This window comes from Alligator mississippiensis, chromosome 2 (assembly GCF_030867095.1).
Source record: "Alligator mississippiensis isolate rAllMis1 chromosome 2, rAllMis1, whole genome shotgun sequence".
Classification (NCBI taxonomy): domain Eukaryota; kingdom Metazoa; phylum Chordata; order Crocodylia; family Alligatoridae; genus Alligator; species Alligator mississippiensis.
The window spans coordinates 50,105,423-50,132,955 of NC_081825.1; the positions used below are offsets into that span (position 1 = coordinate 50,105,423).

The 27,533-nt window shown below is 45.1% G+C and overlaps 1 protein-coding gene across 4 annotated transcripts in view; it reads left to right on the forward strand.

The window, feature by feature from the left end:
* Positions 1-26,483, forward strand: part of KLF3 (KLF transcription factor 3) — a 46,143-nt gene extending 19,660 nt beyond the window's left edge. For all 4 annotated transcript variants that reach the window (XM_014594953.3, XM_059721634.1, XM_059721633.1 and 1 more), the window contains 4 exons: positions 4,752-5,244; positions 5,669-5,819; positions 17,488-17,648; positions 21,429-26,483. In XM_014594953.3, coding sequence (XP_014450439.2) covers positions 4,752-5,244; positions 5,669-5,819; positions 17,488-17,648; positions 21,429-21,610 — 987 coding nt within the window. In that variant the 3' untranslated portion in view covers positions 21,611-26,483. The remainder of the gene's footprint in view (positions 1-4,751; positions 5,245-5,668; positions 5,820-17,487; positions 17,649-21,428) is intronic.
* Positions 26,484-27,533: the final 1,050 nt, after the last annotated feature.

Below are 27,533 nucleotides of genomic sequence, written 5' to 3' on the forward strand. Positions count from 1 at the left end.
TTTGATCTTTTCCAGTTCCAAAATGAATTCTGGTGTGGCATCCTCCCCAAGTTCTTTATACTGTTTGGTATTAGAGTTGTCTGTCAGCTTCATTGATGTAGTCTTGACAAGATATCTAAAGCTCCAGCCTTGTCCATTTGTTTGATTACTATTTCATTTTTCGATCTTGGAGACTGCGGTGGCTCTTCTCTCTGAGGGAGAGAAGTTGTTGCAGTTCTAGATTTGTTAAGAATTTCACTGTTTTTTTTTTTCCTGAAACAGTCAGTATAGGAGTCTGCATCTTCTAATTCTCCACATATTAGTATCTTGCCAGGTTTCCCTCTTTCCCCCTTCTCCCCCAGCCCCATCTCTCCAATGCAGACTCTACTCCCCCACCTGTCCCTATCCCTCCCTTACCCTTGCTGTATGCTGCAGCCTGGGGCACTGAGCATGGCCCCAGCCTGGCCCCATAACAACATTGTACAGCCCATACACCTGCTGTAGAGGGGAGCAGAGGCTGAAGAGGAAGCAGGGAGCAAAGGGTGGGGAGTAGGGGGAAAGTGGAGGCTGCAGGTGGCAGCAGGGGAGGCAGAAACAGGGGGCAAGCTGCTTGACCGCTCCCCTTTCCGCCCTCCCTGCAATGGTGGGAAGGATGAATTAAAGACAACCCTCCAATAATTAGGTTCTATACATGGAAGATTATAACAAATTAATACATTTTTCATGTATTGGATCTAATTATTGGAGGGTCACCTTAAATTTGTCCCTGTCCATTGCTACAGCAGGGAAATCAGTGGCAGGGGAGCAAGCAGTGGGGAGGCAAATGGGGAGGGTAAGCAGGCAGCCTGATCACAGCCCTTTGCCCCACCTGTGTGCCTGCCCCACTACTTGCCTTCCCCAGCCACCTGTTCCCCCTCTTCCCTCCCAAGTACTTTGTCCCCTTTGTTACCGGTCCCTTCCCACACCACTGGGGGCCTCTGTCCTGGGTCCCACACCACCCTATGCCCCTGCACCAAGTCCCACATTGCTCCGTGCATTGTTAAGTGGATTCCTCCTGCTGCTTCTAACTGCAGGTACTGCGTTTTTACTTGCTTCTAAGATGAGGCTTTGTTTTCCCATTGTTGAATGGGGGATCCTCATCTTGTAATTGAGTAAATACAGTATTTATTTTCTTGCTTAATTGACAGCATATATGCTGTCCCAATGCCTCATTTGTGTAGAAATGACTTGGTATATCACTGTGTAATTGTTTTATGTATATCACCTGGTATGAAAAGTTCATCAAACTTTTAATTTTTTTTAAAGCATATTTTTGTACTTCACATTTCTTCTTTTTTGTACTACTTTAGATTATGCAGTTTTTCCTAATAAGTTTTGTAAAAAAACAAACAAACAAAAAGTGTGTTCCCTACTTCTTTCTGCAATTCAGACAGAAACATGGTGCACACAACCTCAGAGTAAAGGAAAGCTTAGAAAAAATAAGCCAGCCTCTCCAGACTGGCACAAAAATAGCTGACTTCAGTGAAATCTGTGCCAGCTTACAACAATGCAAACCTTTTATTCAAAGCAATTCAAGAGATCAGGAGCAAGTCTGAATTCCTAATAAAGCAAGCTACTTTAGAAAATATAATTGTCATTTCTGTCGCACTGGGTGAGTGGTTCTTTTGGGAGTGGAGGGGCAGAAGACTTAATTTTCTAAATTTACTTAATCTTTTATAAGCATTTTTTGCACTACTGTTTTAATAGTTTGACTTTTTCTAATGAGAGAAGCAAAAATGTTTTAATGGGCTGGGATTTAGCCAGAACTGTTATGTTCTTTAACACAGGCTCCTACTTCAACAACAACAATTTTAAATCACAGATTTAATATGGATGGTCTTCTCCATTTTTTTTTTTTTCTTCCTTTCCAGTATTACAATACTTCTGTGTTGTCGACCTCAGAGTAGTATAATTTTAAATACTGGAAGACATGTAGGACCCTAGTTCTGTGAAAACCTATGGAGACTGGAATACAATGGGACTACTCATGTGAATTAAACTAGTCACATTCACAAATATTTGCAGCTTCAGAATCATAGTGTCTGAATATGAGATCCCCTTACTTGAACAAAAAGTGTAACAGGAATTCTAATGTTCCTTCACCAAAGCTGGCATGTACTTTACAAAATGAATAAATGTTCAGATGAGAGGCAGAGCATGCTGTTTTTTTGCCATGGGCAGTGGTGGCACCCGGGCCTACAGCAGCAGCTACCAATCTTGAAGCTCACTCTTAAGTTGGTGAACAGGACTAGTACCCTGTTCACCCACCCCTCATTACACTGCTGCTTCAGATTAGTGACCTTGTGATAAGTCTTTCTGGGTTACAAATAAACTGATGCCTAGTTGTACTGTTGGACACTTCTACAGGATAGTAAAGCCAACTAGACTTTGTACTATAGGACAGTAACTGAAGTTTAACACAAGCACTTAATACAATTTATGTATTCAGTGTTTGAATTCCAGCCTCCACCCCAGTCTTAATCAGATTTAGTAGATGCTAAGTACTGTTAAATATTAAACTCAATCAATATGTGGTGGCCTTGATCATTTAGAATTATAATAAATAACATTACTGCTGTGTCTAGCAGTGCTTATACTTTCATACAGTTCATGAGCACTTCTGGATAAGGTGGTCATGATACAGGTTTCCCTCAATTTATGCACTACATGCATTCCTGGAGAGTGCCACATAAATTGAATTTGCATAAAGTGAACACACTTTATAATGTAAGAAATAGGGATAAGTTCCTGTGTCGGCTGCTCCTGGGGCCGCTCCAGCACAGGCTGGGGTAAGTGTGGACAAGCGGAGCCCCAGGTAGTGCTGGGCACAGCACTCGCCCCAGCTGTAGTGGCCCCAGGAGCTGCCAGCACCAGCTGCCTGTAGCCACTAGGCTGCACCATGCCCCAAACCCTGCAGGGCTCTCCCTGTCCCCGCTCACCCCACCTCCTACTGCAGCTGTCCCAGGAACAGCTGATGCCAGCTCCCTGTAATGGCTGGGCTGCACCATGGTCTGGTCCAGGCAGCTGGCACTGGCAGCTCCCGAGGCCGCTGAAGCCAGGGCTGGGGTGAGTGGGAATAGGCAGAGCCCTGGGGGGGGTTGGGTATGGTGCAGCCCAGTGGCTGCAGGCAGCTGGTGCTAGCAGCTCCCAGGGCCTCTGCAGCCAGGGCTGGGGTGAGTACTGCACCCTGCACCACCCAAGGCTCTACTTGTCTGCGTTCACCCCATCCCGTGCTAGAGCAGGCCCGGGAGCTGCCAACACCAGCTGCCTGCACCAGGGCACAGTGCGGCCCAGAGGCTGCAGGGAACTGGCATCAGCTGCTCCCGGGACAGCTGCAGCAAGAGCTGGGGTAAGTGGGGAGAGGCAGAGCCCCGGGGGGTTTGGGGCAGCGGGAAAGCATGGCTGCAAAGTGAGAACTTATACACCCAAGGAAAATATATGTAAATATATTTCATAAAGATGCTGAAAGCAAAGTAATATTTTTTTTTAAATGTAGAATGTATAAACTACACTATGTACATTCCTGTCTTAGAATATTTTATAGGCTTCTAAAAGTTGTTATCTATTAAAGCAGTGGCTTTCATCCATCTTAGACTTGAGGCACCCCTAGGAAAATGCCAGCCTTCAGCTTTAACTCATTTCTTTGATTATGGAAAAATAATAGAACAATTCTTCTGTTGCAAAGAACTTGGAAAGACCACAGCAGGCTTTTGACATGATATATTCCAATTTGAAATACCACAGTTTATCTTGTGAATAACATATAGATGTTTGCACACCTAATGGTGTTAATGCTGCATGGTACCCATAACAACCTTAAAAGGATCTGAAGGCATTCCAGAGTACTATGGTGCTCTGTATTCATTTAATTTGTTTTTAAATGTTTTTTTATGACAGGAGTGGTTTAAAATAGGACCCCAAAAGTTGTTTATTATTCAAGAACATGTTTTCCTTCAGTGTGAAAGGCATTATTAAAGTCTAATTTTCAAATAGAATGAGCATCATGAATTCTTATTAACAGTCAGGAAATACTCATTAAGCACATCAGAGAATCAAACCTTTTGTCCCTTTTACAAGATTACATAGCTTTCCAAAATAGCAACTTAGCTGCATTTCCCTCCTAATCTTCTCCAAGAAAAAACACTTAAAATGTATTTGTTGAACTCTAACTTCTTACATTGACTGTTTCTGAACTTGCTTATAGGATTCAGTTGTAAAGTATTTTGTTTAGAATAGACTTTGGTTTTAGTGAAGATGGGGAGAGTAAGTGTTTTCCAATTACAGGTATAACTGACTGGGGTTTAGGACCGTTAGAATCTAGTTCCAGCTTAATTGTGTTCTTATTTAACTGCAGTTTATCCATCTGTAGCAATCTGGCATCATCCTACTTTCCTTATCCTGTTTACAACACAGGATGGATGGAAGTTTACTACATGTTTGTAAAGCACTTTTTCTTAGATAAAACGTCTTAATAATTAAATCTGGAGGATCTATATACTGCACTTCCTTCTCTTTTGTTGCATGCTGATTACTGATTTCCAAATGATTAGAGAATCAAACTTGAATTGCTCTCCCCCTAAGAAAAAAAGGAATACATGAATGTAGTATGCCTTTGCCTTTTGTATTATTAGTTTGCCTCGCTTGACCAGGCATCAGTAATTTTAGCACTAGAATTTTTTTAGAACTTATGGTTTCTATTTTAATTCTCCTCTTCTCTCTCCTTGTTTCCCCAGTCATACCCATCCAATTACATGGATCAAATTAAGCCAAACAAATACGGCGTCATTTATTCTACACCAAATATGTTTCACAATAAATTCTATTCAACCCCAGAAGGACTAGCTAATGGAATCCAGATGGAGCCAGTAGATCTAACGGTGAACAAACGAAGCTCACCACTTTCAGCTGGAAGTTCTCCTTCCCCACTAAAATTTCAGACTGTACACAGAAGAGCCTCACCTGGACTAACTCTGTCCTCACCCAGTCCACCTATGAAAAAATTCACACCACCACCTCCTGGAGTACAACCATTTCCCTTACCATTAACAATCCCTCCAGTTATGGCGGCTCTTTCACACCATGGACTTAGAAGCCCTGGAATACTCCCAGTTATACAGCCACTTGTGGTCCAGCCTGTTCCCTTCATGTATACTCCTCATCTCCAGCAACCTCTAATGATGCCTACAGTTCTTGCTGATGAATTGGAGAATCCAAGTAGTGTACCAGGTAGGTGGTACTGCTGTTCTGTTTCTCTTTTATGTCAAATAATTGTATATCCAAGTATATTTTGAGTAAGTGATTTTCATTTTAGGAAATGAAAAATCAGGACAAAAATCCTTATTCTAAAACATGAAGTATTTGCCATGCAAATTCTGGTTAGACTTTATGGGTTAGATTCTGCACTTATTTATACCCAAATATATCTATTGATCCTAAAAATATATCCAGATTAGACCTAGTCAAGATAAGAGATTTGTATTAAATTCAAATTCATTAGGAGGCAGACCAAAAACTAGAAGTCTTATTTTAATGTGAGTTGTATGCAAGACTTGAGCTGGTCAACTTTTACATTTTCAGATCTAGATGTTGCCTATATCGTTTAACTTGTATAGCTCTTTACATACTTGATTTTTTTTTTCTTTTTTTCTAGTGCCTGTAATTGAATCTTATGAAAAACCTCCATTAAAGAAAACTATTAAAGTAGAACCAGGAACTGAATCACCTAGGACTGACTTCTATCCTGAACAAATGTCACCTCCATTGATGACTTCACTGTCTCCTCCCCAAGTAATGTTGCAAGAGTGAGTAACTAATGATAGTCCAAAACTACCTATTTTTCAGCTGAAGAATAAAATATAACAACTATTTTTTAATTATATATGTGTATCCTTTGAAGGAAAATCCAGTGTGCTTTGAAGCACCCAATAAAATATCATAAACATAGGTTGCAGTTGGTAACTGAACTAGGTTTTTGTATTTAGGTTCCCTCCTCACTCCCGCCATGATGTGAGATGTAATCTCACCTTTGTTTTTGGCAACAAAGTTATCAGCATGTTCACTACATACACAGGAAGTATACAAATCTGCTTTACTTGTAACTTTAGGAATTCTCACTATACATTGGTCCGAGTCCTATAAACTACCGTAAATAGAACCCTTGGTGCATATCAACGTAGTTCTTCAGGTGAAATTTTATGGAATTGATCCTATAATTTGAACAGGTACAAGATGGTATTAACCTGAAAGTATATCATATCAACAGATCATAATTACATCTATATTTAGATTGTCAAAATGAGGTCCATTTAAAAAGAGTTTGGCAACCTTTTCTTAGAGAAGGATTAACAATTCCATTGTTTGTTCCTAGCTCTTGATATGGGGGAGAACCTCTGAGAATACAAATGTGCTTCCCCACCCCCAACAAATTCCAATCAGACGTACTAAACTGTATTAAAAATCACCATTTTCGTTCTCCCATGTTCCTCAGGAAATTTTTGGCAGCCTGCTAAAATCCCTGAACATTCTAAAAGTCTGGCCATACTTCTGCCAAAGCAGCAGCAGACACTCTGGTGGGAATGCCTGGGAGCCATCAGAGCAGCTGTAGCAGGAGTTGGAGAAGACTGCTAATGGCACATGGCCCCAAAATCTCATCCCCCTCCCAGGAGCACCATATGGAACAGAAGCACCAATCCCGGGTGAGAGAAGGTGATCCGAGTCAGATTCCTACAGTAAACTCCTGAATCCAGCAGCCTAGGGTCACCAGAGACAGTTTGATAGGATCCACACATGTCACCAGCAGGCCTTTCACCTCACTGAGATAGCAGCCTTCTCTTGCTGTCTCCTAAGATAGTAACATAGTGGTAGGCATCACAGTTTTGGGGTTAATTACTCCATTGCTGTTCCTGGCCTCCTTAAGCCATGTAATGGCTACTAGACGTGACCCTTCTTGGTATGGGGATAAACATTCCTCTCCCTCTAGACAGGAGTTTTAGGTTGCATTCCCCTGTGATCACCTCTGCAAGTCTGAGTTTGGTTTTGCACCAACTACTCTAATATCCCTCCGGGACAGTGCCGAAGTCAGCTGGTAGCCAACCAGCTTTCACAAAGCCTGGTACTGTTCAGTTAGACGAACCCATTAAAGAGAAAGTGCATCAGAGCTGTATATAGCTGACAAGCACATTTACCCAGGTACCTACCTATCTTATATGTTGGGACTGGGACCTAGCAGGTACAATACTCAAGTTTTTGTCCCTTTTTTTTTTTTTTTTTGTATTTGATCTGCATGTATAAAAAGAGCTGATTATTTAAACAGCTTCCTCCTTTGTTGTCCGGATCTGTGAAACCTAAACAAAATAAATGCTATTTCCCCACCATGGCTGATACTTCCACAGACTTGTCACAACTGTATTAGTAATTTGAACTGATTACCCACATGGACTGAAGTTTAGATAGGAAACTGTCACTGGACCAGGAACACAACTATTCATATAGCACTTAAACAAATGTTATAGTAATCTTTGAATGTTCAGTGCTTCCAGAGCATCACAAGTATGACACATGTTCTTTGAACTGGTATTAAACAGTGGTAAAGGCTGAGCTGAAAAGCTGAGCTATAGTGTTTAAAGCAGTGGTCTCCAATTTTTTTGGGTAGAAGATCACTTTTTGGATTAAAAATCAAGCCAAGATCTACCCCCGGCCCCGCTGGTCAGTCTGTGGGGAATGGGGGGGGGAGCAGATTGAGGCAGAGGGAGAAAAAATTATTTGGGGGTGTGTTCCCCCAACAGGTAGGTCTGTGGGGAAAGGACCATGGTAGGGGCAGGGCAGATTGAGGCCTTAGTTGTGAGAGAGGGATTGGGGCACAGGCAGGAACAAGGGCTGGGGGGAGTGGGCCTGGCCAGGCTGGGTAGTGGAACAAGCGGAGGCCTGGGGGAACGTGCCCCGTTCCCTCCCTCACCACTGGGGCGTCGATCTGCCCTGCCCCGCCAGCGGCAAGTGAGGGAGTGAAGCACAGGCAGGTCCTGCACAGCTGGGGCAGGTGCAGGACAGAGCCATGAGCAGCTTGTCCAGGGGGCATGAGGCCTACAACCCAGGAGGGCATGTGGGGTGCGTGCCTCTGAATCTGCGCACGGGGCAGGATGGACTGGGGTGGTGCCAGGCTCTTCCCAGTGTGGCTCTTGAGCCAGGCAGTGGCACTGGGAGCAGGGCTATGGGGAGGGCTGCAGGTACCTGAAAATTCACTGTAGCCCCACCCCACCCACTCGCAGCACCACCGCTGCACCAGGAAGAGCCTGGTGCTGCCCCAATCTTGCCCACATGCACATCTGGAGGTGCGTGCCTCCTGTGCCTTCCTGGGCTGCGTTCCCCCCACTCCTTGCACCCCCTGGATGAGCTGCTCACAGCTCCATCCCATGCCCACCCCAGCTGTGCAGCATTGGCCCCTGCTCCACTTCCCCCTTCACCGCTCCGCGTGCGTCCCACCCCACCTCTGCTGCAGCCCCCGGAAGCCTACAGCCAGGCTGCCTTGTGGCCCTACCGGTGCCCTGCATGTGTGGGGGTTAAGCCCTGTTGGCCTTCCCTTTTTTGCCACCTATGCCCTCATGCACCCTGCCATGGGGTGAGTGGGGGCCCCAGCGAAGCCGGGCTGGGGAAGAGTCAGAGCCCAGGTGGCTCATCCAGACACATGGGGGGGAGCTCCCACCGCTGCACGCACCGCAGCAGGACCCTAGGGCTGTTCCTGCCTCCCTCCAACAGACAGAGGAATTCAGCTAAGGTGGGGGAGGAGGAAGGCAGGGGAGGACCGCAGACAGTTGCCCCAGTGTTCAAAGCTGGGCAAGGCCAGCTCCTTCTGAGTCCTGCGGTTCAGCCATGAAATCAGGAACCATGTGGTGCCTGGAGTGCTGTGGTGAGGGGCAGGTAAGCAGTGAAAGTGGAGGTAGGCAGCAGGGAAGTGGCAGCAAGCGGGTGAGCGGACACACAGGAGTGCAGCAGCAGCAGCTGGGTGGGAGCACACGGCCTGTGCCAATATCCTGGGCTAGGACCAGTGGGGCCTAGAGCAGGGCAACAGGAGCACGGGGCCTGAACTGGCAGGGCTCTGTGGAGCCAGGCCAGGCTGCGCCAGCAGGGACAGTGGGAATCCAGCCCAACTCCATAGAGCCCCTGCCAGCCCATGCCCATGCTCCCAGCATCGTGTTCTGGGCCCTGCCCGCAGTGGTCCTGGGACATTGGCACAGGTCCTGTTCTCCCACCCAGCTGTCACTGGGCTCCTGCACACCCACTTACTGTTACTCCCCCCGCACCTGTAGCTGCCATTTTCCTGCATTACTGTTGGCCACTCCAGGACCAGGTGGTTCCCAGCTGCATGGCTGGACTGTGGGAGCATGGGATCCGCACTGGTACCCCAGGACAGGAGTGTGGGGGGCTAGGGGTATGCATGTGTCCATGCAAGGAAGGAGAGATTGCGTGTGTGCAATCCCCCTTATGACACTAAATATCCTATTTCTTCAACTGTTGTCCCCTTGTGCTTATCAGTTGTAGAATTTTGTGGCTTAAAAAATTGTCCCCCCTTGCACTGCCATATCCCCCCTTGCATTGCTTAAAAAATTACAAGTCTGTGGAGTAGACATTGTGTCTGGCTGCATTCTAAGTGAGACTTTTTTTTTGTTTTGTTTTGACTTGTGTAGCAGTCTTGGATCAAAAGCAGCCACAAAGAGTATGACTAGAAATCTGAGTTCATGCACCAGTACTCGGTTCTAAAGAAGCTGCTGTATCCTAAGAATTGTCATCTGGTCTATGCTGCAGTTCTGTCAAATGGCTAGTATGTAACAACACTAAAAAACACAGCAATTCTTCAAAGGCAAAATGATAGCATTTTTTGTTTTTTTCTAGAGACTAAAAACATATTTGCACGTAGGTTACATGAATAGTAGAGAGAGCTCAGAACTTGAAAAGTGAGCTAATATTTTACACACATGATGATATTAACTATCTTTTTTCATTAAAGCTTCTAAATGTATATATTTTTACCTGGTTCTGTAAATAGTTTACCCTAAGGGTCATATTCTTTTTGACCTATTAGATGTGTAAGCAGACTTAGACCTTAGTACAATTCTATTTCAAACACACTAGGTTCCCTGCTTGTTGCTCTTCTGTGACTCAGTCTTGTAATAACTACCATATTACCCTTAAAAGTAAGGATGCAGAGAGATGTGCAGCTCCCCACTGTAACTCAGAAGGATTTCTGCAAAGCATTCTGAGTTAGTGTTACCCCAGACCAAACAGAAGTTCATTCTTGGTTCCAGGGGGGAGGGGTATCTAGCTAGGTTCCCCTAGCAGTGGCCAAGGCTCTCTGCCAAGTGCTCCCTGTTTTCAGAATGGGAGGGGGAAGGCAGCTGAGGGAGCTCATTTTTGGGGCTCTCCAGCTGGTGCTGAAGGCTGGGGTGAGTGAATTGGAGCCCTTCTCCCACTTCAGGAGGGGGCTCCAATACACCTGTCCCACTCTCAGGGGGGTGGGGTGGTTTAAAAAAAACTCCAGACTAAACTCCCTCTGCTCCCTTTCCCCCTCCCATTTTGAAAACAGTGACAGGCTGGGAGCTCTGCAGATGCAAGTTACAGAAGATGCTACATTTTTAAACCTCTTCATCTGATACCTTATACAATGAGGACTCAGATTTTCACCCAATCAGCCATTTTTTAAGCTGTCTGCAGCCATGCACTTGGGTTTGATCACAGCTATAAAGAGCTGCTGTCTGTGGCCAGATCAGGAGAAAATTGTCACTTCTGTGACAGGTCAGCTCCCAAACTGCTGCACCTGGCAGCACTGTTTAGGGTGGAGGTGAGCAGCCAATAGTTGAGAGAGAACAGATTAGGGACTATACTAAGAAGGTACTGGGTAATGTGGGGCCTCTCTGCAAGACATGCTAGGAAATCTGGCTGTCACACCAGACGACAAGGCTAACCTATTTAACGATTTCTTTGCCTCCATTTTCCTGAGCAGGGACCAGATCTGCCCGTCCACTGGGACCCCCTCAGGCCCCGGGGGAGGCACACCCAGGCCTAGGGTCAGTGAGGATCTAGTCAGGGAGCTTCTGGAGGGATTGGACATATTTAAATCAGCTGGTCCTGATGACCTCCACCCCAGAGTGCTGAGGGAATTAGCAGAGATCATTGCGGGACCCCTGGCATGGCTTTATGAGCACTCGTGGTGCTCTGGTGTGGTGCCAGAGGACTGGAAAAGGGCCAGTGTGGTTCCCATTTTCAAAAAAGGGAGTAAGGAGGACCCAGGGAACTATAGGCCAGTTAGTCTTACCTTGATCCTGGGTAAACTTTTTTAAAGAATTATCCTGGCGCATGTCCATGAGGGGCCAGCAGGGGAGGTTATGCTTAGGGGCAACCAACATGGGTTCATTAGAGGCAGGTCCTATCAGACCAACCTGGTGGCCTCCTATGACCAGGTCACAAAATCCTTAGGCGCAGGGGTAGCAGTGGACGTAGTCTTCTTAGTTTTCAGGAAGGCCTTTGACACTGTCTCTCAACCCATTCTCATTAAAAAACTAGGGGACTGTGGCGTCAACACCTACACAGTCAAATGGGTCACTAACTGGCTGGAGGGCCGCACCCAGAGAGTGGTGGTGGATGGGTCATTTTCAACCTGGAGGGATGTGGGCAGTGGGGTCCCCCAGGGCTCGGTCCTTGGACTTGTGCTGTTCAACATCTTCATCAGTGACTTGGACGAAGGGGTAAAAAGCACCCTATTTAAATTTGCTGACACCACTAAGATGTGGGGGGATGTGGGCACGCTAGAAGGGAAGAATAGGCTGCAATTGGACCTGGTCAAGTTACAGGAGTGAGCAGATGAGATCAGGATGGGTTTCAACACTGACAAGTGCAAGCCTGGGGAAGAAGAACCAGCAGCATACCTACAGGCTGGGGAACTCCCTTCTTGTCAGTACAGAGGCAGAAAAGGATCTTGGAATCATTATTGATGCCAAAATGAACATGGGCCGACAGTGTGGGGACACGGTCAGGAAGGCCAACCACACCTTGTCATGCATCCACAGATGCATCTCAAGTAGGTCCAAGGAGGTGATCCTCCCCCTGTATGCAGCACTGGTCAGGCCACAGTTGGAGTACTGCGTCCAGGAGGGATGCACTTCAGGAGGGATGTGGACGGCATTGAGAGGGTTCAGAGCAGTGCCACCTGCATGATCAGGGAGCAGCAGGGCAGCCCCTACGAAAAGAGGCTAAGGGACCTGAACCTGTTCAGCCTCCACAAGAGAAGGCTGAGGGGGGGATCTAGTGACCTGTTACAAACTAGTCAGAGGGGACCAGCAGGCATTGGGGGACTCCCTGTTTCCCCCAAGCACTACCAGGAGTGACTAGAAATAACGGTCACAAGCTGGCAGAGGGTAGATTCAGACTAGATGTCAGGAGGCGAGACTTCACAGTCAGGGCGGCTAGGACCTGGAACCAACTTCCAAGTGAAGTGGTGCTGGCTCCTACCCTGGGGGTCTTTAAGAGGAGGTTAGACAAACACTTCGCTGGGGTCGTTTGACCCCAGTACTTTTTCCTGCCATGGCAGGGGGTCGGACTTGATGATCTGCTCAGGTCCCTTCCAACCCTACCAACTATGAAACTATGTGAGCAGTGGGGTACCCTAGGGCTCAGTCCTTGGGCCTGCACTGTTTAACATCTTCATCGGCGACTTAGACGAGGGGGTGGAAAGCACGCTGTCCAAGTTTGCTGATGACACTAAGACGTGGGGTGAGGTGAACACACTTGAAGGGAGAGAGAGGCTGCAACTAGATTTAGACAGACTACAAAAGTGAGCAGATGAGAATAGGATGGGGTTCAATGTAGACAAATGCAGGGTGCTGCGCCATGGGAGAAGGAATCCACAGCATACATACAGGCTGGGGAGTTCCCTTCTTGAAAGCAGAGGTGGAAAGGGATCTTGGAGTCATTATTGACTCCAAGATGAACATGAGCTGCCAATGCCAGACCGCAGCCAGCAAGGCCAGCCATACCTTGTCATGCATCCAAAGGTGCATCTCAAGCCAGTCCAGAAAGGTGATACTCCCCCTCTATGCAACTTTGGTCAGGCCACAGTTGGAGTGCTGTGTCCAGTACTAGGCACCGCACTTCGAAAAGGGATGTGGCCAGCCTGGAGAGGGTTCAGAGGAGGGCCACCCACTTGGTGAGAGGGCAGCAGGACAGGCCCTACAAGGAGAGACTGAGGGACCTGGACCTGTTCAGCCTCAGCAAGAGGAGGCTGAGGAGGGACCTGGTGGCTGCCTACAGACTTATCAAGGGAGATCAACAGCAAATAGGTAGAGCCCTTTTCTCCCCAGCACCACCTGGGGTGACAAGGAACAATGGTAATAAGCAGATGGAGAATAGGTTTAGGTTAGAGATCAGAAGGCAATATTTTACAGTTAGGGTGGCCAAAATCTGGAACCGACTTCCCAGGGAAGTGGTCCTCACCCCTACCTTGGGCAAATTCAAGAGGAGGTTGGATGATCATGTCTGTGGTCTTGTGAACCCAGCATTCATTCCTGCCTGTAGCAAGGGGTCAGGCTAGATGATCTGTTCGGGTCCCTCCTCACCCTGGCTACTATGAAACTATTTGTAAAAGCTGGACATAGGCCGGATGCGATGCACCCAAGGGTGATGAGGGACTTGGTTGATGTGATTGCAGAGCCATTGGCCATCATCTTTGAAAACTCATGGTGATCAGGAGAGGTCCCAGATGATTGGAAAAGGGCAAACATAGTGCCTATATTTAAGAAAAGAAGAAAAAACAGATCCAGGGAACTACAGATCAGTCAACCTAACCTTAGTCCCTGGAAAAATCATGGAGAAGATTCTCAAGGAATCCATTTCTAAGCACTTGGAGGAGAAGGTGGTTAGGAACCGTCAGCATGAATTCACCAAGAGCAAGTCATGCCTGACCAACCTGATTGCCTTCTAGGATGAGATGACTGGCTCTGGATGCAGGAAGATCAGTGGCTGGTGGTATACCTTGCACTTAGGACAGAAAAATCCCATACACCAATACAGGCTGGGGGCTGACTGGCTGGACAGCAGCTCTGCAGAGAAGGGGTTACAGGGTAAAGGAAAGCGATTATTCCCCTTTATTCAGCACTGGTGAGGCCACATCTGGAGTACTTTGTTCAGCTTTGGGTCCCCCCCACTACAGAAAGGATGTGGATAAATTGGAGAGAGTACAGCTGAGGGCAGCAAAAATCATTCGGGCTGGGGGACATGACTTCTGAGAAAAGGCTGAGGGAACTGGGCTTATTTCGTCTAGAGAAGACTGAGAGGGGATTTAATAGCAACCTTCAACTACCAGAAGGGGGGTTCATAAGAAGATGGAGTTAGACCAGTGGTTGCCAACCAGGGATACACATACTCCTAGGGGTACTTAAAAGATTAATAGGGGGTACATGGAACTCTGCATGCATGCACACAGCCACAGCGCAGCACGCAGGGGGCCAGGAGCAGCCCAGCCACATGGAGAGCAACCAGGTTCAGCTGATAAGTTTGTTCTGGGGGGCTGTGGTAGGGGTTGCCGGGGTGGGACAGCTCCGATTGCTGTGTGCACCCCGGGAGGGCACAGGGGCATGTGCCCCTGCATCTGTGTGTGGGGCTCGGCCTGGGGAGGTACCAGGCTCTTCCTGGTGGGGACTGAACCAGGATGCACTTGGGGCAGGTGGTGGCGGTGCAGGGAAGGGGATGGAGGGGCTACAGTGAATTTTGGGTGACTGCAGCCCCCCCAGTAACCCCACTCCAGTAGGCCCCCACAGTGAGGAAGGGAGTGGGGCTGGACCAAGGGCAGGTGCTGCCCAGCCAAGGCGGAGCACAAGACAGAGCCACGAATGGTTTGTCCAGGGGATAGCGGGTAACAGCTCCCACTGCTGCATGCACCCTGGGAGGGCACAGGACACGTGCCCCCAGATCAGCATGTGGGGCAGGGTGGGCTGCAGGCCGCTGTTCCCGGTGGGGGTGTTGGACCAAGCTGCACTGGGAGCAAGGTTGCAGGGAGGGGGGAGGTCTATGGCAAATTTTGGGGTGGCTGAAGCCCCTCCTGTAACCCCCTCCCAGCGCTGCTGCCACCCTCCTCAAGCACAGCCTGGCCCAGCCCCCACCAGGAACAGTCAGGCGTTGCCCTGGTCTGCAGCCTGCTCCGCCCTGCCCCATGGGAACTGGGGGCATGTGCCCTGTGCCTTCTGGGTGATGCAGTGGTGGGAGCCGCCACCCCCGGCACCCCCCAGACAAGCCACTCTTGGCTTTGTCCCATGCTTCACCCCAACGGGGCAGCCCCTGCCCCAGCCCCACTCCCTCCCTCAGCATGGGGGTCTAAGGGAGCAGGGCTATGGGGGGGGGGGCTGCAGCCAACCCAAAATTTGCCTTAGCCCCCAGGCCCCTTCCCAGTGCCACTGCTGCCCGCCCCAAGCACAGCCTGGCCCAGCCCCCTGCCAGGAAAAGCCCATTGCCCCAGTCTGCAGCGGCAGCCCTTCCAACCCCCATGCCCAGATCTGAGGGCACACGCCTACCATGCCCTCCCAGGTTGCATGTAGCAGCGGAAGCCGCCCCCCCCCCCCCCACATGGCTCAGTCCCGCATCCTGCCCTGGCCCACTCCCTCCCCCACAGCTGGGGCCTTGATCTGTCTTGGCCCACCCCACGCAGATCCTGGGGCACATGCCCCTCCCAGGGTGTGCACAGCAGCAGGAACCGTCCCGTCTCCTCACATTCCTGCCCTCTCCCTCTCCCCCCCCCCGATGTTCAACGGCTCTGTCTCACGCCCCATCCTGGCTACCCAGAGTCTATCCCAGCCCCACTCCCTCCTTCACTGTGCCCCCTACCCATTAAAAACAAGAAAAAAACATAAAGGGGTACATGAGCTGAAACTTCAAGGCGGAAAGGGTACACTTGTTAAAAAAGGTTGAAAACCCCTGATCTAGACTGTGCTCAGTGGTAACAGGTAACAGAACAAGGAGCAATGTTCTCAAGTTGCAGCAAGGTAAATTTAGGTTAGACAATAGGAAGAATTTTCTCATTAGGAGGGAAGTAAAACATTGGAACAGGTTACCCAAAGAAGTCATAGACTCTCCGTCCTTGAAGGTTTTGAAGACCTGGCTAGACAAAGCCTTGGCTGGGATGGTCCTGCTTTGAGCAGGGGGTTGGACTAGGTGACCTCCTGAGGTCCCTTCCAACCCTAATTTTCTATGATTCTGTGTTCTGCATTGCTGAGCCTAAGGCTTTGATTATCAAGCGCCCAGAACACCAACAACTCCCATAGACTTTAATAGGAGCTGTGGTTTCTCAGCATTTCTAAACTTTAGGCCCTAAAAGTACTTGCTTTAAATAACAAATAGCCTCTAGATAAGCTTGAATGTTGTTAGACATAATTGGATCTAGTAAAAAAATGGCAAGTTCAGTAATTGCTAAAAAGGCTTGCATTCTATAAAGCTTATTATAGGTGGTAGAACCAGTTTTACTAGGATAAATCTTAGCATGTGCATGTGGCATATTCAGTTTCACTTAAAAGCTAGAAAATACCCCCAAATCAACCCTATTTATCAGTTAAATAGTCCTGGGCACACTGATTTAAAATTTTTTTTTTTTTTTTTTTTTTAATGCTTGGTGCTGGTGTTGTTTTTTGCTTTCTTAAATGCATTTTCCTCTTATCAGTGCCACTAAGGTCAGTTTCATGACGGTTTCCAGTTTTAGAAGCAGTCATACTTTTTGATTTTTAATGTACACAGTTGGTGATACCCCTAAAAATGTGTGTGTGTACATGTGTTTTACCTGCATTTTACCTATGGGTTTCAAGTCAAGAAAAATGTTTTTGTGAAGCTTCAGAACCAATTTCAGACATCCTGTGGGTGTGACAGCAGACTTAAATTCTGCTTTTAGGAATTGACGTCAGTGGTAAAGGGGGGCCACACCCTTCTGCCAACACCAAACAGGAAATTCATAATTACTCTTTTAAGGAGTGGCTGGAACAATACAGATTCTGCATTCTGCCTTGCAAAGCTAAAGATATGTATTTATGAATATAGAAAAGCTATTTTCAATTAAAAACAAATTGGCTGTTTTTTAAAGAGAGAAATTTTGCAAACAAAAGCAATTTTGCGAACTAAAGTTTTCTGGAAATGTAATACATATTTGCCTGAAAAACAAAAATCTTTGCTTTTATAAGTAAAACTTAATTAAAATCCAGGCAGGCAGAGGGGAATATCTTTGGTTTTACTCATACCACAAAGTGAATAAGCCCAACAAGCATCAAAACATTACTGTTAAAATCCATAAAAATGCTAAGTTCTGAATTTTTCCCCATACATGTAATGTAGTTCTCCCTGCCAAGAGACAGAATGGTAAAGAATAGAAGGCTCTGTCTTAAATCACTATAATGAAGTTCATTGTGTTTTAAATATTTTTCATTTTTAACACATGATTTAACTTCACAGGAATCACCCTTCAGTTATAGTGCAGCCTGGGAAGCGGCTTTTACCTGTGGAATCTCCAGACACACAAAGGAAACGCAGAATACACAGATGTGATTATGAAGGTTGCAACAAGGTCTACACTAAAAGCTCCCACCTGAAAGCTCACAGAAGAACACATACAGGTGGGAGTCCAGGTGCACTTTTCTTTCATCAGTATTGATTTTGATGAGTTAAAGGCCAAGCCCCAACTATATCCCATCCTTAAGATATTACTGAGATTTAACACTTTTTTTCTATTTGCAAGGAAATCTGGTTTGATTTAAATGTTTAAAAAAAATTGTTGTTACAAACACTGTCATGATGTTTTTCTAAACATAGTAGCCTAAACATGCCCCTGTCTGTCAGCTCATTGTGTCCTACTTGCACGTTCCAAAAGGTTTCGTGGGACCTTGCTTGACTGATTAAGCTATTTAAACTAAAAGTTGAAATAGTGGTGAAAGTGATGACATCAGGTATAAGTGTTATATTTTACACAGATCTGGCATTTGGCTGGCTTTGCTTCTGTGCCTTGCAGTGGAAGGGGGAAGATGAAGGGGAGGTAACTAACAGGTTGTAAGTCTAGACAAGAATCCTCCTAATACATCTTGTATTTGCTTGATAGCTCCTTTTCTTTCCTTTTTCTACACCCACTTTTGTCCTCTTGCTTTGAAGATAGCTATTTTGCTCATCCCCCAGATGGATCCTGGTTTTCTTTGTTTAAAAATAGCAAATTCTCTGATTAAAACCCCCCAAATTCACAATTTTCCTTTATTAAAATGAAACGCCTATATATATATATATATATATATATATATATATATATATAGTGGTATCAGTTGAACACAATGTTTTATTAATATACAGTAAAAGCTTTGTTATCTGGCATAAGTGGGGCAAGGCGGGGTGCCAGTTGTCTAAAAATTCCGGTTATCTGAGAGTTATACCTATCAAGGAAGACAGGAGTGCAGTGCGGCCCACTCCCCTGGCCCCAGCCCACAGTAGCAGCCCACCCTTCCCTGTGCAGATCCTTTTTCCCTCCCCCTGCTTCTTCCACAGACCTTCCCACGGGGGGGGGGGGGGTGGTTAACACAGCTTTCACTGTATTTACAATTTTAAAGCAGTTTGGAAGCCCACCACTGCTTCAATCATTGTAATATAAATTCTAACTACCTGTACATTTTGGCATTTGATTCTGGGTTTTTTATGATGGAAAATCAGAGCTCCCTCCGTCCCCTTTGCTTACTAGGACGCAGGTCCAGATGTGGCTCTCCCTACCCCCAGCTGCTTTGTGGTGCTGAGCAACCCTGATATGCCAGTGCCCTGCCCATGCCATTGCCCCTCACTCCCCCACACAGCCGCAGCCCCCCCAGCCCTGCCACTGCCCCTCACTCCCAACCCATAGCCCTCCGGCCATACCACTGCCCCTCGCAGCACCCGAGCCCCAGCTGCTACCTGTGGGAGGCAGTGGAACAGAGCACAGAGCCTAGCTCCCCCTACCTCACAGGAAGCACAACTGGAGCCCTTGGGGGGGGGGTGGCTGTGGGCTCGGGGCTGCCCACCCTGCTGCCCTCCCCCTGGGGGTCTCTCTGGCCAACCAGGTGGGACCTGGTGTGGCAGGGCAGAGCAGGGTGGGTCAGGAAGGCTTGGTGCCACCACTGGGAGCCCCATGCCACCATGGGAAGGTGCCCCTACTCACCCGGCAGCAGCGGGAGTGGCGGTGTGGGGTTGTGCACCTTGGTGCTGCTGTGCAGGCAGAGGGCACCTTGCCGTGGCAATACGGGGCTCCTGGTGACAGGACCAGGCCTCACCATCCCGCTCTGTCCTGCTGTACCGGGTCCTGCCCACTGTGCTGCAGAGGCCTCAAGGGGAAGGGCAGCAGGGCAGCCAGCGCTGAGCCTGCAGCAGGCAGCCTGCATCTGCCCCCACCCTGCACACAAATCTTGGGCACGTGCCACCCATGCCTCTCCCTCAGGAGTGCACAGAGTGCCCCCTCCTCCCCCGCCCCCAGCCCCTCCAGATGAACTGCCTGCAGCTCCATCCCACTCCCTGCCTGGGCCCTGCAGCCATGCATTCCAGCACTGGGCCCCAAGCTGGGCAGCAGCCCCAGCCCTGCCCAACTCCCTCCCACCCTCCCTCCCTATGGGGGCCTCAATCCCCCTCTCCCCCCAGTTTATCTGCAGGAAGCTGCTCTCATGCTACCAGGCTGCCATGTGCATGTGTGCATGCACATATGCACATTGTGTCCCCTGCCTGATTGCATTCCTCCCATTCCCCCAGCCCCTTGCAGCCTGAAAGTCTGACAGCCTGCAAGGGAAACCTGCCATTTCCCACATTTTTCTCCTTAAAGTGAGAAAATCCAGGTTTTACCGTGTTTTTTCCATGGCAGACAGAAAACCTGGATCCCTGCTCACCACTTAACAGCACTACTAGATTTTGGCTCATACGTTTCCATGGGAGTAGCCCCTCTTTCAAAACTCCAAATTGGATGCCAAGTATGAAATCTCTATAAAGATTTATGCATTCAGACACAGAAAAACACTGGTCAGATTTTTTCTGCATGCTGCTTTCTAACATACAATTTAAAAAATGTCCCTATGCCTAGTCAAAGCCAGCATAGTGAAAATATGCTGTGGCACGCTTGCTGCACTTTTCCTGGATGTTTACATGGCAATAAGACACATTTAGACAAGATAGAAGGTCTAATTCTCATTTGCACTCTGGCCATTTATACCATTGGCAGAATAATTGGGTCTTTAGCGTAAATGAAAATAAGGTTGATTTAGAAGGTAATAATTAAGAGAGAAGTACATAGATTAACTTAATTATTGAAGGAAAGAGTTAAAATTGGATCTATTTAAGGCAACAACATTATCACTGTCGTTAATAACTATGAGGCTGCAGTACCCCATTGTACTAGCTGTTATTCTAGTCCAGAGAACTCAGTGTAACGTCTCAATCCTACTACTTACTCACAAGTTGACTTTATGTGCATAAGTGGTCTCATAGTCTTTAGTATTTAAAATTAAACTTAAGTATTTGCAGGAGAGGGACTTTAGCTTAAGTCCAAACAAAAGTGGTTGTAAGACACCAATGACAAGGTCAGGAAAGAAAAGAGCAAGGTGACTGTAATATAAGCAAGCTGTCAATGAATTTTTTTCTGATCTGTTAAATTCAGGCGTTTAGAAATTCACGAGACACAAATGTTTGCAATGTGCATTAGCTAGATACGTCACTGAGTAAATGGAAAAAGACTAGCTGGAGTTTTAATGGACAAGAAAAGATGCATCTTATTGCATAAATAAAGACCTACCGAAATTGAGGAGGCAGGCAGGTAATTTTGTACACCAATCCTAGTGCCCGCTGCCATTTTCATGGCTGTTTGCTGCAAGATCCCCCCGCCCCCCACACCTCTGGTTGACCGAAGGGCCGTGGCAGTGGCCCTGCCCCTTGCCACCGACTGTCCAAGAGTGCTGCCCTTCAGGTGCCCTGCCTCTCACCACTCATTGGCCAAAAGGGCTGCCATTCATGCAGTTCTGCCCCTCACCACTGATTGGCAGAGAGGGATAAGGCTGCATGAATGGCAGCCCTCTCCACCAGTTAGCAGCGGCGGGAGTAGCTGCCACCTTGGCTCCCCTTCTTTGTGCCAGTGGCTGTGAGAACTGCTGGCTCTTGCTGGGAAACTAGCATTTTATTTTCAGTAGGTTGGGTGAGGGGGTGTTTTCTGGTACAGGGAATGCTGCTTTTCACAGAAACTGCCTCAAACTGCAGTTTCTGCAAAAAATGCAAAATCATGATTTGAGTAGATCCCCGTGTGTAAAAGAATTGAAGTGTTTGTGTTAACCTTCTTAAGCACTCTGACATTTGATCTCTCTGATCTCCTCTTACTTCCTTCTTTAAATCCCAGTTTCTGTTTCCTTTCCTAGGTGAAAAGCCATACAAATGTACCTGGGAAGGATGCACGTGGAAGTTTGCTCGTTCTGATGAACTAACAAGGCATTTCCGTAAACATACTGGAATCAAGCCTTTTCAGTGCCCAGACTGTGACCGTAGCTTCTCACGTTCGGACCATCTTGCCCTTCACAGGAAACGTCACATGTTAGTCTGAATGTCTTTTGTCCTCTGACTCCCATCACACTTTCTTTTTTTACATGTGCATTTTTAATTTGGATTCAGCTGGTCTGAATCTCTGAGTTTATACCATTAAAAGCTTCCTTATGGTCAGTAATAGATGTTCTCTAACCCTTCTGTGTTCTTGCCACGGGTCAGACCTAAAGAATGTGAACACTTTTTTTTTTTTTTCTTCCTTTTTTTCCTCTGGGGGATGCTAAGCAAACCGTTTCTGCAGACAGTATGTTTAATGTATTCCTTTGTGAATAAGGGAACTTCATTGGTTTCTCCATTTAATCAACCAGCATATAGTGATAAACTAGTAAATGCTATTCAGTATCCAGATTGCTAGTCCTTGCCAGAGACTTTATTTATGTCCTGTAAAAAATACTCTCTTTGTATGCTCAACAATGCAATGAATAGACTTTTCCAACATTGTTGGTTACACCATCCTGTTTAACACAACACTTTTAGAAAAGCACCTCTTTGATGTAGAAATCCCCTCTGCCTCAAGAGCAAAAGAGCTAAGCAATATATTCTTCTTAAATCATGAAAGTTTTAAGTGGTAAAATTCATTTAGACCCAGCAGAAATCAAACTGTACTGAATACTGTGTTGTATGTCTGTATTCTGTTTGTATTGCATAATGCCTTGGCAGATTCAGCCGGTGAAGACCTTGCATGATGCTGGGCACATCTACACATGCTATTAATGTGCTTGAATAACTTCCAGCACAGTTTGTGCCAAAGTGTAGTACTCCCAGGCGCAGCATTTACACATGTACCTGAGACTGCAGCACATTGAGCCAGGGTGGCACAGCCTCAGCCAGCAGGGGGCTCAGGAGGTCAGCCTGCCAGACCAGAGCTGATGCACCCCAGCCCAATGTGCTGCAGAGGAGCTGGCTGGGGCACAAGTGCTACAGTGTGGGGCTAGCCAGCAGGCAGCCCCTGTACTGTAGTACTCTCATGCCCTAGCCAACCAGTCACCATGGACATGTGAATTGATGCATTAAATAGCTCTACTGTAGAATAGTACTTGTCGGGCAAGAACTGCATCCTGCAACAAAGTTGATTAGTTTACTGTGGCCTAATAGTGCCACATGTGTAGACGGTGACGCTTTACTGCAGAGCTGAGTAGTCAACTCTGTAGTAAAGTGTACATGTAGATGAGCCCACTGTATCTCTGTTTTATATGTAGCTGTATGGATGGTACACAATATATTCATCTGTAGCATAGTATTACATGACTTTCGTAGAGGTCTACCATACCTCATTTCAGCCATTATAGGCATCTTCCTTTCTAGCCACTCTCGAACATTTCCTTTCCTCAAAAACTTTTTTTATTGTATGCCAAAAGCAGTAATTGCCATATCAAAATGCTCCAAACCATAACATTATGGGAAGTGAGTGCTAGTTTTGATATATTATATACTATTTAAAAATAGTTCACAGGATTTTTAAGACAAAATGGCATCCCATATGCACCTCCATTGAGAAACTGAGTAATGTCTTAGGTGGTAAGAATATGCCTGATAAAACCATTTAAAGTTACTTTTTTGTAGCTCTTATCTTTTTTAAGATGGCTAGATAAAGATGTAAATATAACTAACACATTACATCATCAAGTCTTAATTCTGAAGTTAACGAGAAAAAAACAGATGAATATGTATGTTCATAATACAAATAGAATATCCTGAATTAAAATGACCCAATGTGATGCTAAACATACTTCAGTCCTTGTAATGTATTAACCAGGATTAAAAAGAATTTTTCTATGTTAGTTGGCAGACTTGTGGGCCACCAAAAGAAAGTAGGATATATTTCTCTAAACTAAAATATTCCAGAACCACAAAGTTTTTGTTAATTCCCTGAAATTTGAAAAAGGTATTCTCAATTTTCCTCTTTTACATGGAAAAGCCTACTAGCAAAGAAAATACTCATTGTATTCTCCAAGAGAACAGTCTGGTCAAGTCTCTGCTGTATGTTGCCTTCTATGGAACAAAAATTGAGATCGTAAAGAGCAGGTGTTGCTGGTGTCCCTAAACACCATGGACTCCAAAAATACACTGGAGTGTGCTGCTGATCCAGGAGTTTGTGTGCGCGGAGTCTACCTCTGCTTCCTTGGCAGTGTGGCTTCTCCAAAAAGGTAGAAGAACCCCTGTTGCTGACATCCCATCTGCCAGTGAAACTGGAGGGGAAGGTCTGCAGTGTAGGTGTAGACCTATTCACAGACCTTTTAGGGGTGAGTGAAAGAATAAGATAAAACCTACAGGTGTCTAAAGATGAATTAGGAGTAGTTTCACTTATTGTGCAAAGAAGTGCTTCTGCCATAAAATATGAAGTATTGTATGTGTTCTACAACTAACACTTGAATACTGAAGTATAGAAATCCTTGTGCATTTTATCTAAGGCATATCTTGTCCTTTTGTGATGCTGTTTTGTTTTATATTCAAGACCTGCAAGTGGGTAATGGCAATTTTCATAGCAGTTCTTGAAAGTTTGTGTAAACTCTGTCTGAGGGATTAAGACCATATTCTGCTGTGTTATATGAATGTTGATCTGAACTATCTTTTTTGGAATAAAATGAAGGTTATGCCAGTTTTACACTCATGAAACGAGATGGAAATCTGGGCCTTTATCCATTAGAACTGTCCGGTAAATATAGTAGTGTTGAAGTGATGTGGCAGTTGTGATGGTCCAGAAAATGAGAGAAGCAGCAATTTTTGTGGGTGATATTTTTTTTTATTGGACCAAGTGGTCCAGTAAACTGATTTGGGATACATTTAGACAAGCTTTCAGGTATCACTACTCTTTCTTAGATCCCAAAGAGAGAAGCAAGTACAGTGGAGCTAAATAGCTACTTATTTACCTTTGCATAGCAGATCTGTTCAGTTCTGCCATGCCTGCTTCTCTCCAGAGTCCTAAGGAAGACTACTGTGATACCTAGAAAGTAGGTCCAGTTAAAAGATACCACCCACAAAAACCCATGCATCTTGCAGGGATATACAGACAATTCTGTTTTCTGTCAGTACGCTGATCTGTTACTCATGTAGCCAAAGCCTTCCTGGATGGAGAATTAGTATAACCTAGCATCATTTTGGGTTTTTTTGGCAACTCTGCCATGGAAGAATTAGAATTGGTCACTACCCTAGAACTTAATACCTGTGGAATTCTCATTAGCTTTGATAGCAGATCATTTTATGCAACTCCTACGGGTGCAGTTTCTTAGGCTGTACCCTTAATATACTGTATAACACAAGTGTACCAACAAATTTCGTATCCTGGAAATGAAAAAAAAACAATTCTATAATGGACAAGGCAGGTGACAGGCATTTTATTTCCATTTCTGCTTTCAATGTAATTTTAAACGCATCACATTTTGGATTTTTAAAAATAACATTTATTTCTAGTGCTGCTAGTTTCTTTTCCTTTTTCTTTCTTTTTTTTTCTTTCATAAAGATTTTCTTTAAATATTTGCATGGTTTTCTAAGTACAGAACTGGGTCCAGATGACCTGCTTGAACGATTTATTTGATGTTAGATCTACTCCAACAGCATTTTTATCCCCAACATTTAGCTTATCAACCATGTTCATTTATTAATCTATTTACCCTCCGTTTTTTTTAAATGTTTAAGATGAACAGTGGGGATAGGAGCAGAGATGCAATATAATTTAAAATGCCTTGACTACATACTTAATGATATAGGACATTTAACAAGAACAGTTTAAATTTAAGCATTAAATAAAAATCTTAAGTTCCTACAAATATCTTTATAGGATTTTTCTCTTTATGTATATGGTGTCATTTTGTAAGAAGTCAAAAAAGATTGCAAACAAGTAAGGTGTTTTTTCCTTCATTTTAAAATGTGAATCCACATCTTAAATGGGGCATTAACTGTTTTTAATGAACTTGGTTTGAGGGGTACTTTGAAAATATATGGATGGAACTAAGGAAATGACTAAAAGGAAAACAAGCCAGTCCTGTCGTCATCCACCTACATGGATGCAGGATCAGGTGTAAAATGTAAAAAAACTAATCCTGCAGCAGAGTTACGTGTATATTTAAAATAAATCCTGGTTTACTAGCACTATTGCACTGTATAGTATGTAGCTTGAGAATATTGTTTTACTAATATTGTGCCTGTATTCACCATTAAACATAATTATAATGGGTTACTTATTTCCGAGACAATCCTTCGGAGTTCAACAGGTATTTCAGCAACGTGGTTTTATTTAAATATACACTGTAGTTCTGTAGTGACCTCTCTAATGCCACAAGCTTGTCTAAATATGTTGTTGGCTTTTGTCTCTGTTTTTGTCTCTGTCAAGGGTAGCAACTTGTAAATGAATGCAAATCCTTTCTGTAAAGAAAAATAATTACAAGGAATTTTACATGTATTAAGAGGGCTACAACAACTTTCAATATGTTTTACAGATATTAGCACTTTTCTGCTATTTATGTACTTTAAATGTTAGAGGGTCAAAATAATCTTTCTCCTTAGCATCTCTTAAAATATCACCTGCAAATATAGCAGGGATATTACATTTACTTTAATACTTGTATAAACTATGCAGAAATTTTTTAATAGAATGTAATATATTTTATAAGCTAATAAGACTGGGTAATTAAAGGTTTCTAGCATGCATTACTATACCTTGCAAATACTGAGACATTTTGGTAATCTTTCTTACTAAAGATGTGAATGTTTAATGTACTTTCACTGTTTCTACTTTGGTAGTCCAATGGGAACTCAGTAATGACATTTTGTCATGTCAAACTGTGAACTTAAATTTGTACTGTACAGGCCTCATACAATATGCCATATACAATATATATGTATTATACTTGTTAATAAAACCATCAGAATATTAATTGTGATGTCATTTTTACAACAACAGAGTGTAATCACATATGGACCAGAATGTTCAGAAAATAAATTTAAAATATGTAAAATCAGCAATTAAAAAAAAAGAGCATTTTTTATTTTACTTTTTCTGAGTTTTGAAGAGAGGCAATCACTGGAATTTCTGTGCACCAGAGAAATTTTCCAGAATAATTATTTTTATATCTCATTAAATAATAAAGAATATGCTGATCTGATGTGCATACAGAACTATATAATCTTATGATTAAATTCACTATAAACCTGTGCATCACTTTTTTTATAGTGGTACAAATGATTGAATTATGTAAATCAAACTGCAAAGAGCTCTGTTGGATTTTGATGCAACCCCTTAATCTCTATTATTATTTGCTTTTCACGAACATATAACTAAATGTTTCATGCAATGTTTGTAAAAAGCGAATTTCTGGTTCACAGTTAAGATTAGTTTAATGGATAAATAAATGATATTTGTATACAATAACTGTAGTCCATAGTTTGTCATTCAGAACAAAATATTTGCAGACGTGAATTCCAAACAATTCATTAATTTATTTCAGTTCATTATTTATTACCTTTAATGAGAAACCCAAGGTCAAACGAACTAAATGAACTGGAGCTCATTGAACAAGCTTTAGATAAAGCACCCCCATCACCACTTTAAAGCGTGCGGATGCTGATACACGAGACACGGGAGGCTGCTGGAGCGCAGTAATTGCCATGCTGCAGCAGAGTCAATTAATCAAGTCTGCTCCCACACACTCAAATTGCAGTGCATCAGAGCAGCCCTTCTCTTTGTGTGCAGGCACCCCAGCTATCCAGAATGCCACAGAGCGTGCCCCTCTGGTGCTCTGCAGCCAGCGGTCTAGCACACAGTAATCCTAGTATGCTTTCTGGGGGCATCTGTCTGGCAGGTCCTGAGGACAGATGAGTGCAGAGGAAAGAGCTGATTGGCTGCCTGAGGACCCAAAACTACCAGGGACCTTCCACACCTTCCCCCTTCCCAAGCACATAGACAGATCCTGGGAGTGTAGAAACAT